The sequence below is a fragment of the Heptranchias perlo genome, chromosome 28, assembly GCF_035084215.1.
Source record: "Heptranchias perlo isolate sHepPer1 chromosome 28, sHepPer1.hap1, whole genome shotgun sequence".
NCBI classification, from domain to species: domain Eukaryota; kingdom Metazoa; phylum Chordata; class Chondrichthyes; order Hexanchiformes; family Hexanchidae; genus Heptranchias; species Heptranchias perlo.
The window spans coordinates 274,974-287,953 of record NC_090352.1 but is presented as its reverse complement, the minus strand read 5'-3'; the positions used below and the strand labels follow the sequence as shown (position 1 = coordinate 287,953).

Here is a 12,980-nt window from a genome sequence, read left to right as displayed (position 1 = left end):
GCTTTATTAATAGAGGCATAGAGTACAAAAGCAAGGAAGTGATGCTAAACCTTTATAAAACACTGGTTAGGCCTCAGCTGGAGTATTGTGTTCAATTCTGGGCACCACACTTTAGGAAGGATGTCAAGGCCTTAGAGAGGGTGCAGAGGAGATTTACTAGAATGGTACCAGGGATGAGGGAATTCAGTTACGTGGAGAGACTGGAGAAGCTGGGATTGTTCTCCTTAGAGCAGAGAAGGTTAAGGGGAGATTTGATAGAGGTGTTCAAAATCATGAACGGTTTTGACAGAGTAAATAAGGAGAAACTGTTTCAGTGGCAGGAGGGTTGGTGACCAGAGGACACAGATTTAAGGTGATCGGCAAAAGAGCCAGAGGCGACATGAGGAAACATTATTTTACGCAGGGAGTTGTTATGATCTGGAATGCACTGCCTGAAAGGGCGGTGGAAACAGATTCAATAATAACTTTCAAAAGGGACTTGGATAAATACTTGAAGGGAAAACACTGGCGAGCAAAATAAAGGAAAATCCTAAGATGTTTTATAAGTATATTAAGGGTAAGAGGATGACTAGGGAAAAAATAGGGCCCATTAGGGACAAAAATGGCAATCTGTGTGTGGAGCCGGCAGATGTAGGAGGGGTTCTAAATGAATTTTTTGCATCTGTTTTCACGATGGAGAAGGACGATGTAGACATAGAAATACGGCAGGGGGACTGTGATATACTCGAACATATTAACATCGAGCGGGAGGAGGTATTGGCGGTTTTAGCAGGCCTAAAAATGGATAAATCCCCAGGCCCGGACGAAATGTATCCCAGGCTACTGTGTGAGGCAAAGGAGTAGATTGCGGGGGCTCTGACACATATATTCAGAACCTCTCTGGCCACAGGGGATGTGCCAGAGGACTGGAGAACCGCTAATGTAGTACCATTATTCAAGAAGGGGAGTAGGGAAAAACCGGGGAACTACAGGCCAGTGAGCCTAACATCAGTGGTAGGAAAATTATTGGAAAAAATTCTGAAGGACAAAATTAGTCTCCACTTGGAGAAGCAAGGATTAATCAGGGATAGTCAACATGGCTTTGTCAAGGGAAGATCATGTCTGACTAATTTGATTGAATTTTTTGAGGGGGTGACTAGGCGTGTGGATGAGGGTAACGCAGTGGATGTGGTATACATGGGTTTCAGTAAGGCCTTCGATAAAGTCCCCCACAGGAGACTGGTCAAGAAGGTACGAGCTCATGGAATCCAGGGTGCCTTGGCACTTTGGATACAAAACTGGCTTAGTGGCAGAAGGCAGAGGGTAATGGTCGAAGGTTGTTTTTGTGACTGGAAGCCTGTGGCCAGTGGGGTACCACAGGGATCGGTGCTGGGTCCCTTGCTGTTTGTGGTCTACATTAATGACTTGGATATGAATGTAAAAGGTATGATCAGTAAGTTCGCTGATGATACAAAAATTGGTAGGGTGGTAAATAGCGAGGAGGATAGCCTCAGTCTGCAGGACGATATCAATGGGTTGGTCAGATGGGCGGAACAGTGGCAAATGGAATTTAACCCGGAAAAGTGCGAGGTGATGCACTTTGGAGGGACGAACAAGGCAAGGGAATACACAATGAATGGGAGGACCCTAGGCAAGACAGAAGGTCAGAGGGATCTTGGTGTGCAAGTTCACAGATCCCTGAAGGCGGCGGAACAGGTAGATAAGGTGGTAAAGAAGGCTTATGGGATACTTGCCTTTATTAGCCGAGGCATAGAATATAAGAGCAAGGAGGTTATGATGGAGCTGTATAAAACACTGGTTAGGCCACAGCTGGAGTACTGTGTGCAGTTCTGGTCGCCACACTACAGGAAGGATGTGATCGCTTTGGAGAGGGTGCAGAGGAGATTCACCAGGATGTTACCAGGGCTGGAGCGCTTCAGCTATGAAGAGAGACTGGGAAGATTGGGTTTGTTTTCCTTGGAGCAGAGGAGGCTGAGGGGGGACATGATTGAGGTGTACAAAATTATGAGGGGCACAGATAGGATGGATACTAAGGAGCTTTTTCCCTTCGTTGAGGGTTCTATAACAAGGGGACATAGATTCAAGGTAAAAGGCGGGAGGTTTAGAGGGGATTTGAGAAAGAACTTTTTCACCTAGAGGGTGGTTGGACTCTGGAACTCACTGCCTGAAAGGGTTGTGGAGGCAGGAACCCTCACAACATTCAAGAAGCATTTGGATGAGCACTTGAAATGCCATAGCATACAAGGCTACGGACCAAATGCTGGAATATGGGATTAGAGTAGACAGGGCTTGATGGCCGGCGCGGACACGATGGGCCGAAGGGCCTCTATCCGTGCCGTATAACTCTATGACTCCATGACTCTATTTACAGGGTTATGGGGAAAGAGCAGGGGAATGGGACTAATTGGATAGCTCTTTCAAAGAGCCGGCACAGACACAATGGGCCGAATGGCCTTCTCCTCTGCTTTGCCTACTGTGATACTATGATGATACATAACTGCTCTGCTTTTCAATTCCGTTCCTCTCGAAATGGCCGCTCGTGCTTTGTTTGCATTTTTATGGCCTTATTAACCTGCGTTGCTACTTTTAGTGATTTGTGTATCTGCACCCTTCGATCCCTTTGCTCCTCTATCCCATTTAGACTCTTATTTCCCAAGCAGTGTGTGGCCTCCTTATTCTTCCAGCAAAATGCACCACCTCAAACTTATCTGTATTGAAATTCATTTGCCAATTACACGTCCATTCTGCAAGCTTATTACAGATCTTCTTGTATTTTGCTGCAGTCCTCAGTATTAACTATAGCCCCCAATTTGGTGTCATCCACAAATTTTGAAATTGTACTTCCGATTCCTGAGTCCAAATAGTTTATGTAAATAGTGAACAACAGTGGTCCCAGCACCGATCCCCGTGGAACACCACTTCCCACCTTCCACCAGTCTGTGTAACTACCCTTAATCCCCACTCTCTTTTCTGTTTTGTAGCCAGCTTGCTATCTATTCTGCTACTTGTCCCGACTCCACACAGGAACATAGAAACAGGAGGAGGCCATTCAGTTCCCCGAGCCTGTTCCAGCGTTCAATTAGATCATGGCTGATCGATACCTTAACTCCATCTACCTGCCTTGGTTCCATATCCCTTAATACCCTTACCTAACAAAAATCTATCAATCCCAGTTTTGAAATTTTCAATTGACCCCCAGACTCAACAGCTTTTTGGGGAGAGAGTTCCAGATTTCCACCCCCCTCTGTGTGAAGAAGTGCTTCCTGACATCACCCCTGAAGGAAATACTTTCTATCCACCCTGTCAAATCCTTTAATCATCTTCAACACCTCAATTAGATTACCCCTTAATCTTATATACTAGAGGGAATATAAGCCCAGCCTATTTAACCTGTCCTCATAATTTAACCCATTTATCCCCGGTATTATTCTGGTGAATCTGCACTGCACTCCCTCCAAGGCCAATATATCCTTCCTGAGGTGCGGTGTCCAGAACTGAACCCAGTCTCCAGATGTGGTCTAACCAGAGCTTTATATAACTGGAGCAAAACTTCCACCCCTTTGTATTCCAGCCCTCTTGAGAAAAAAGCCAACATTCCATTGGCCTTTTTAATTATTTTTTGTACCTGTCCACTAGCTTTTAGTGATTTCTGTACTTGGACTCCTAAATCTCTCTGCTCCTCCACAGTTCCTGGCTTGTCACCATTTAGAAAATACTCTGATCGATCTTTGTTAGGTCTAAAGTGGATGACCTCACACTTCCCCACGTTGATCTCCATCTGCCCCAGTTTTGCCCACTCACTGAATCTATCAATGTCCCTTTGCAACTTTCTGCTTCCTTCTACACTATTTACAGTGCCACCTAACTTAGTGTCGTCAGCAAACCTAGATAGATGGTTACAATAAAAGCAAAATACTGTGGACGCTGGAAATCTGAAATAAAAACAGAAAATGCTGGTAATACTCAGCAGGTCAGGCAGCATCTGTGGAGAGAGAAACAGATTGAACGTTTCAGGTCAAAAGAATAGAAAAACAGAATATTTTTTAAATGATGAAAAACTATTAAATGTTGGTGTTCAGAGGGATTTGAGTGTCTTCATACAGGAAACACAGAAAGTTAACATACAGGTACAGCAAACAATTAGGAAGGCAATAGGTATGTTGGCCTTTATTGCAAGGGGGTTGGAGTACAAGAGTAAGGAAGTCTTGCTGCAATTGTGCAAGGCTTTGGTGAGACCACACCTGGAGTACTGTGCACAGTTTTGATCTCCTTACCTAAGGAAGGATATACTTGCCTTAGAGGTGGTGCAATGAAGGTTCACTAGATTGATTCCTGGGATGAGAGGGTTGTCCTATGAGGAGAGATTGAGTAGAATGGGCCTATACTCTCTGGAGTTCAGAAGAATGAGAGATGATTTCATTGAAACCCATAAGATTCTGAGAGGGCTTGACAGGGTAGATGCTGAGAGGCTGTTTCCCCTGGCTGGAGCATCTAGAACTAGGGGGCATAGTCTCAGGATACGGGGTCGGCCATTTAGGACAGAGATGAGGAGAAATCTCTTCACTCGGAGTTTGTGAATCTTTGGAATTCTCTACCCCAGGGGGCTGTGGATGCTCAGTCGTTGAGTATATTCAAGACTGAGAGCGATAGATTTTTTGACTCTAGGGGAATCAAGGGATACGGGGATCAGGCGGGAAAGTGGAGTTGAGGTCGAAGATCAGCCATGATCTGATTGAATGACGGAGCAGGCTCGAGGGGCCATATGGCCTACTCCTGCTCCCGTTTCTTATGCTTATATTCCTTAAGCCGATGACCTTCCATCAGAGATTGAACAGTTTTTAAGCAAGTACAGAATGCGGGAAGGGCGAGGGAAGGGAAAGAACAAAAGGGAAGGTCTGTGATAGGGTGGGGGGCAGGAGTGATTAAATAACAAAAGGGATGATGGTGCGAGGCGAGGAGGGTGGGAATGGGACAAGTAAAGAAACAAAAGATGGGTCTAGAGGAGCTGAAAATGGCAACAGCAGAACCATTACCAGCACCTGCTGACCGAAAAAATGGGAGCAGAGGGAATGATCTGAAGTTATTGAAATCAATGTTAAGTCCGGAAGGTTGTAAAGTGCCCAATTGAAAGATGGTACTTCCAATTCCCGAATCCAAGTCGTTAGTATAAATAGTGAACAACAGTGGTCCCAGCACTGATCCCCATGGAACACCACTTCCCACCTTCTGCCAGTTACAGAGATTGGGAGGGGGTGAGGCCATGGAGGGATTTGAAAACAAGGATGAGAATTTTAAAATCGAATCTTTAAAATTTTAAAAGGGTCTTCCACCCTTCTTAAATAATGACATTGGCAATTTTCCAATCCAAGGGGACAATTCCTGAATCGAGAGAGTTTTGGAAGATCACGATTAAAGCATCTGCAATTTCCTCACCGACTTTTAATCCCCTGGGGGGGAAACCATCGGATCCTGGAGATTTATCTCTCTTTAGTCTCATTAGTTTCTCCATTTTTGAACTGGTATTGAATCTTGTTAGTTCCTCCCCTTGATTTATTTTTAGTTTTCCTTGTATCTCGGGTATTTTATCTTCTTCCTCGACTGTAAGTCGAGTCCTTGCCCTTTAGGGGGTATGTACAGGTCTTGTATTCTACCAAATACTTTTTTGAACATCTCCCACTGCTCATCTATAGTTTTATCCATTAATAGTTCTGCCCAGTCTGTTGTCAGTTCTTGCCTCATCCCTCTAAAGTCAGCCTTACCTAAACTTAAAACCTTGGTTTGTGACTCACCTTCTCCCTCTCAAACCTAATATGGACCTTAGTCATGAGTCTACAATGTGGTACCTTATCAAAGGCCTTTTGAAAATCCAAATATATTACTTCTACTGCATTACCCTTGTCTACTCTTTCTGTTACTTCTTCAAAGAATTCAATAAAGTTGGTCAAGCATGACTTTCCCTTTTGAAATCTGTGCTGACTATTCTTCATTTATTTTCGGTTTCTGGATGGTTTTCTAATCCATTATCTTTCCTACCAGCAATGTTAAGCTAACTAGTCTGGACTGGTTCTATCTCTCTTTTTAAATACAGGAATAACATTAGCTGTCCGCTAATCCTCTGGCACTATTCCCTTTTCTAATTAATTTTTATAAATATATAATAGTGCCTCTACTATCGCTGCCTTCACTTCTTTTAATATGTGCGGATGTAATCCATCCAGACCAGGGGTTTTATCCTCTCTCAGTTTGATTAGTTTATCAATTATCTCTCCCTTTCTATCTTAAATATCTTTATATCTTTTTTGATTGGCATAAGTTCCCATCGGCAAGATTGGTGTAGAAACCAGCGTTAATGGGATCGAGGAAATTCTGGGCTATTAATTGGATGTATGTATAGTCAATAAAACTTAATAAAAGAAATATGCAAAAGGAAATTTACTCTCTCTGTCTCCCTCCGTTCCTGAGTCAAATCAAAATCTAAATAAACAGGATAAGTTGTCAGCTGGCTGGAACTGACAGTGTTTGAGGCAAACAGTAAGAGGTGCAAGTCTCGAAGCTGGACCAGAAATGAAAGCAGCAGGAAATGACCACGGCAGGTAATGACCACGGCAGGTAATGACCACGGCAGGTAATGACCACGGCAGGAAAGGACCACGGCAGGAAATGACCACGGCAGGAAAGGACCACGGCAGGAAATGACACCAGCAGGAAAGGAACACGGCAGGAAATGACACCAGCAGGAAAGGACCACGGCAGGAAATGACACCAGCAGGAAAGGACCACGGCAGGAAAGGACCATGGCAGGAAATGACCACGGCAGGAAATGACCACAGCAGGAAAGGACCACGGCAGGAAATGACCACGGCAGGAAATGACCACAGCAGGAAAGGACCACGGCAGGAAAGGACCACGGCAGGAAATGACACCAGCAGGAAAGGAACACGGCAGGAAATGACCACGGCAGGAAAGGACCACGGCAGGAAATGACACCAGCAGGAAAGGAACACGGCAGGAAAGGACCACGGCAGGAAAGGACCACGGCAGGAAATGACACCAGCAGGAAAGGACCACAGCAGGAAAGGACCACGGCAGGAAAGGAACACGGCAGGAAATGACCACGGCAGGAAATGACCACGGCAGGAAATGACACCAGCAGGTAATGACCACGGCAGGAAATGACCACGGCAGGAAAGGACCACGGCAGGAAATGACACCAGCAGGAAAGGACCACGGCAGGAAAGGAACACGGCAGGAAATGACCACAGCAGGAAAGGAACACGGCAGGCCCTGCAGCAAAAGCTCCTCCTGAATTGTAGCTGGAAAAATAAACAGGGAAAAAAACAGATTTTTCCCCATTTGTTCAATATAACAGATGAAGATTACTGTCATCTCACAAGGGTAATTCTGCCCGGTAGCACTGTCGCTTTAAAATATTTCACCCCCTCTTTGTAGATCAGAGTTTGAATCTTGGGGTTGGCTCTTTCTTTCACTGGAGGCAGCAGAGCCTCTATCACTATTGCTTGGATCCGTATTTTCTGCTCACTGGGTTTAAATTCTCTCGTTCCAGCCATCGAGACAGTAAAAGCCTACGATATTGAGCCAGTAATGAAGAAGGGACAGTGTAAATATCCCAGTAAGGGTGGTGTGGTGTTGGTAATTATGCCCTCCGGGTAAGTTTTTTTATTTGTGTTTGAGGGGCCCGGGGGAGCAGGCGTGTTCCTCTGGGCCCCACAAGCAATGTTTAGGTCTCCCCTGCCCTGAATCCCCTCCCTCCCAGGATGGCAGCAACTCTTAGTTGTATGTGAAAACTGAACTTCTGTCACAGAATGAGGCAGCTTTTAGCTTTTAAAAAATTAATTCTCAGGATGTGGGCGTTGCTGGCAGGGCCGTTATTTATTGCCCGTCCCTGGTTGCCCTGAGGAGGTGGTGGTGGGCCTTCTCCTTTAACCACTGTGGGTAACGGGTCGAGCAATTTGCTCGGCTACTTCAAAGGGCAGTTAGAGTCAATCACGTTGGTGTGAGACTGGAGACACGTGTAGGCCCAGACCGGGTAAGGACGGCAGGTTTCCTTCCCCGAAGGACATTAGTGAACTAATTGAGTTTATACAACAATCTGACAGCTTCATGGTCACTTTTACTGAGTTAAAAAAATGGCTTTTTAAAATTTCCAGATTATTAAAAAACTGAATTCAAATTCTCAAACTATCATGGTGAGATTTGAACTCATGCTCTCTGGAATATTAGTCCAGTAACATAACCACAACACTACAGCACCCCTTCAGCCTGGGACTTTAACACTGCTGGAGCACAACTAGTTACCAGCTCCATGTCTGGTGCCCCGGCCGATAGCCCCTCGGGGATAGAGTGGGCAGACCTGGTGCCCCCGCCAATGGCCCCTCGGGGGTAGAGTGGGCAGACCTGGTGCCCCCGCCAATGGCCCCTCGGGGGTAGAATGGGCAGACCTGGTGCCCCGGCCGATAGCCCCTCGGGGATAGAGTGGGCAGACCTGGTGCCCCCGCCAATGGCCCCTCGGGGGTAGAATGGGCAGACCTGGTGCCCCCGCCAATGGCCCCTCGGGGGTAGAATGGGCAGACCTGGTGCCCCGGCCGATAGCCCCTCGGGGATAGAGTGGGCAGACCTGGTGCCCCCACCGATGGCCCCTCGGGGGTAGAATGGGCAGACCTGGTACCCCCGCCGATGGCCCCTCGGGGGTAGAATGGGCAGACCTGGTGCCCCCGCCGATGGCCCCTCGGGGGTAGAATGGGCAGACCTGGTGCCCCCGCCAATGGCCCCTCGGGGGTAGAATGGGCAGACCTGGTGCCCCCGCCGATGGCCCCTCGGGGGTAGAATGGGCAGACCTGGTGCCCCCGCCGATGGCCCCTCGGGGGTAGAATGGGCAGACCTGGTGCCTCCAGGAGTTGAACAACCCTCATTATCTGCCAACCACCATGAAAGGTTATTTCTATCTCAAGAAGCTCCATTCAGTGGTTTAACTGAGAACTGATTTACGGTGGAGAACACAGTGACCCAGTCCTGGGACTTAACCTACCACATCTGCTCTGTGAACCAGCCATTATTGCCACTATTTTAGTCATAACTTGATTAAAATGGAAACAGCTGATTAAGGAGCTGATAAAAGGATACGATCCAGAATTTCCAGTTGTGTAGAGTCCGCACTCGCACGTACTCACTGAACATCTCTCTCATCTGTCTGAAGCGTTGCCGGGTGACGGGCACACCTGTGGCAGGAAGCTGCTGCTGACAGATGCTGTAAATGAGAAGATAAAGGCAGACATTAATAAACTTGCAGAATGGGCGTGTAATTGGCAAATGGATTTCAATATAGATCAGTGTGAGGTGGTGCATTTTGGTAGGAAGAATAAGGAGGCCACACACTTGGATAATAAGAGTCTAAATGGGATAGAGGAGCAAAGGGATCTGGGGGTACAGGTACACAAATCACTAAAAGCAGCGACGCAGGTTAATACGGCCATAAAAAAGGCAAATCAAGCAGTGGGGTTTATTTCTAGAGGGATAGAATTGAAAAGCGGGGAAGTTATATTAAACTTATATAGAACCTTGATTAGACCACACTTGGAGTACTGTGAACAGTTCTGGTCTCCATATTATAAAAAGGATATAGAGGCATTGGAGAAGGTGCAAAAAAGATTCACATGGATGATACCAGAACTGAGAGGTTCTACCTATCAGGAAAGATTGAACAGGCTGTGGCCTTTTTCTATAGAAAAGAGAAGACTAACGAGTGGCCTGATGGAGGTGTTTAAGATTATAAAAGGGTTTGATAGGGTAGACGGAGAGAAGATGTTTCCCACTTACAGGGGAGACCAGAATTAAGGGCTATAAATATAGAGGTTAGAATGTGGAATTCACTACCACAAGAATAGTTGAGGCGAATAGCATAGATGCATTTATGGGGAAGATAGGTAAACATATGAGGGAGAAAGGCATAGAAGGATATGTTGATAGGGTTAGATGAAGAAGAGTGGGAGGAGTCTTCTGTGGAGCATTTTTTATTCATTCATGGGATGTGGGCGTCGCTGGCGAGGCCGGCATTTATTGCCCATCCCTAATTGCCCTTGAGAAGGTGGTGGTGAGCCGCCTTCTTGAACCGCTGCAGTCCGTGTGGTGAAGGTTCTCCCACAGTGCTGTTAGGAAGGGAGTTCCAGGATTTTGACCCAGCGACGATGAAGGAACGGCGATATATTTCCAAGTCGGGATGGTGTGTGACTTGGAGGGGAACGTGCAGGTGGTGTTGTTCCCATGCGCCTGCTGCCCTTGTCCTTCTAGGTGGTAGAGGTCGTGGGTTTGGGAGCTGCTGTCGAAGAAGCCTTGGCGAGTTGCTGCAGTGCATCCTGTGGATGGTACACACTGCAGCCACGGTACGCTGGTGGTGAAGGGAGTGAATGTTTAGGGTGGTGAATGGGGTGCCAATCAAGCGGGCTGCTTTGTCCTGGATGGTGTCGAGCTTCTTGAGTGTTGTTGGAGCTGCACTCATCCAGGCAAGTGGAGAGTATTCCATCACACTCCTGACTTGTGCTTTGTAGATGATGGAAAGGCTTTGGGGAGTCAGGAGGTGAGTCACTTGCCACAGAATACCCAGCCTCTGGCCTGCTCTTGTAGCCAGTGTTTGTGTTAAGTTTCTGGTCAATGGTGACCCCCAGGATGCTGATGGTGGGGGATTCGGCGATGGTAATGCCGTTGAATGTCAAGGGGAGGTGGTTAGACTCTCTGGCACTTGTCTGGCGTAATGTTACTTGCCACTTATCAGCCCAAGTCTGGATGTTGTCCAGGTCTTGCTGCATGCGGGCACAGACTGCATAAACACTGGAATGGATCAGTTGGGCCGAATGGCCTGTTTCAGTGCTGTACAATCTATGTAATTCCATGTAATAAAACTTCATCTGCTGCAGGAAGACCACTTGCTCATCTGATGATGACGGACAGCGAAAGACCAGCTGGTCTATTGAGCTTGTCCTTTCAGTCATGTTGCAACTAAACACCATGACCCCCAAGGTTCCGAGCCACCAGCAGTCATGTGACCTCACGATAGTAGCAGGAATACAGGTAACAAATCAAAGGCCAAGTCAAGGGCAAAAGAATTCTGGGAAATTCCTCTTCGACCCTCGAAGGCGAATGAAACAATTTCTAGGAGACCATGGGGCCTATCATTCAATACCCCACCCACCTGTACACTGTGATATCCCCAATACCTCATCGAACTGTACACTGTGATATCCCCAATACCCTTCTACCTGTACACTGCGATATCCCCAATACCCATCTACCTGTACACTGTGATATCCCCAATATCTCATCTACCTGTACACTGTGATATCATTCAATACCCCACCCACCTGTACACTGTGATATCCCCAATACCCACCCACCTGTACACTGTGATATCCCCAATACCCATCTACCTGTACACTGTGATATCCCCAATACCCATCGACCTGTACACTGTGATATCCCCAATACCCATCTACCTGTACACCGTGATATCCCCAATACCCACCCACCTGTACACTGTGATATCCCCAATACCCATCTACCTGTACACTGTGATATCCCCAATACCCATCTACCTGTACACTGTGATATTCCCAATACCCATCTACCTGTACACCGTGATATCATTCAATTCCCCATCTACCTGTACACTGTGATATCCACAATATCACATCTACCTGTACAATGTGATATCCCCAATATCACATCTACCTGTACACTGTGATATCCCCAATATCCATCTACCTGTACACTGTGATATCCTCAATATCTCATCTACCAGGACACTGTGATATCCCCAATATCTCATCTACCTGTACACTGTGATATCATTCAATACCCCACCCACCTGTACACTGTGATATCCCCAATACCCACCCACCTGTACACCGTGATATCCCCAATACCCATCTACCTGTACACTGTGATATCCCCAATACCCACCCACCTGTACACTGCGATATCCCCAATACCCATCTACCTGTACACTGTGATATCCCCAATATCTCATCTACCTGTACACTGTGATATCCCCAATACCCATCTACCTGTACACTGTGATATCATTCAATACCCCACCCACCTGTACACTGTGATATCCCCAATACCCATCTACCTGTACACTGTGATATCCTCAATACCCATCGACCTGTACACTGTGATATCCCCAATACCCATCTACCTGTACACCGTGATATCCCCAATACCCACCCACCTGTACACTGTGATATCCCCAATACCCATCTACCTGTACACTGTGATATCCCCAATACACATCTACCTGTACACTGTGATATTCCCAATACCCATCTACCTGTACACCGTGATATCATTCAATTCCCCATCTACCTGTACACTGTGATATCCACAATATCACATCTACCTGTACAATGTGATATCCCCAATATCACATCTACCTGTACACTGTGATATCCCCAATACCCATCTACCTGTACACTGTGATATCCCCAATATCTCATCTACCTGTACACTGTGATATCCTCAATATCTCATCTACCAGGACACTGTGATATCCCCAATATCTCATGTACCAGGACACTGTGATATCATTCAATACCCCACCCACCTGTACACTGTGATATCCCCAATACCCACCCACCTGTACACCGTGATATCCCCAATACCCATCTACCTGTACACTGTGATATCCCCAATACCCACCCACCTGTACACCGTGATATCCCCAATACCCATCTACCTGTACACTGTGATATCCCCAATACCCACCCACCTGTACACTGCGATATCCCCAATACCCATCTACCTGTACACTGTGATATCCCCAATATCTCATCTACCTGTACACTGTGATATCATTCAATACCCCACCCACCTGTACACTGCGATATCCCCAATACCCATCTACCTGTACACTGTGATATCCCCAATATCTCATCTACCTGTACACTGTGATATCCCCAATACCCATCTAC

General features: G+C 46.6%; 1 protein-coding gene across 2 annotated transcripts in view; it reads right to left on the bottom strand.

Moving 5' to 3' along the window:
• Nucleotides 1-12,980, bottom strand: part of LOC137344767 (carbohydrate-responsive element-binding protein-like) — a 400,141-nt gene that overhangs the window by 128,366 nt on the left and 258,795 nt on the right. For both annotated transcript variants that reach the window (XM_068007895.1, XM_068007893.1), the window contains one exon: nucleotides 9,142-9,265. In XM_068007895.1, the coding sequence (XP_067863996.1) occupies nucleotides 9,142-9,265 (124 nt within the window). The remainder of the gene's footprint in view (nucleotides 1-9,141; nucleotides 9,266-12,980) is intronic.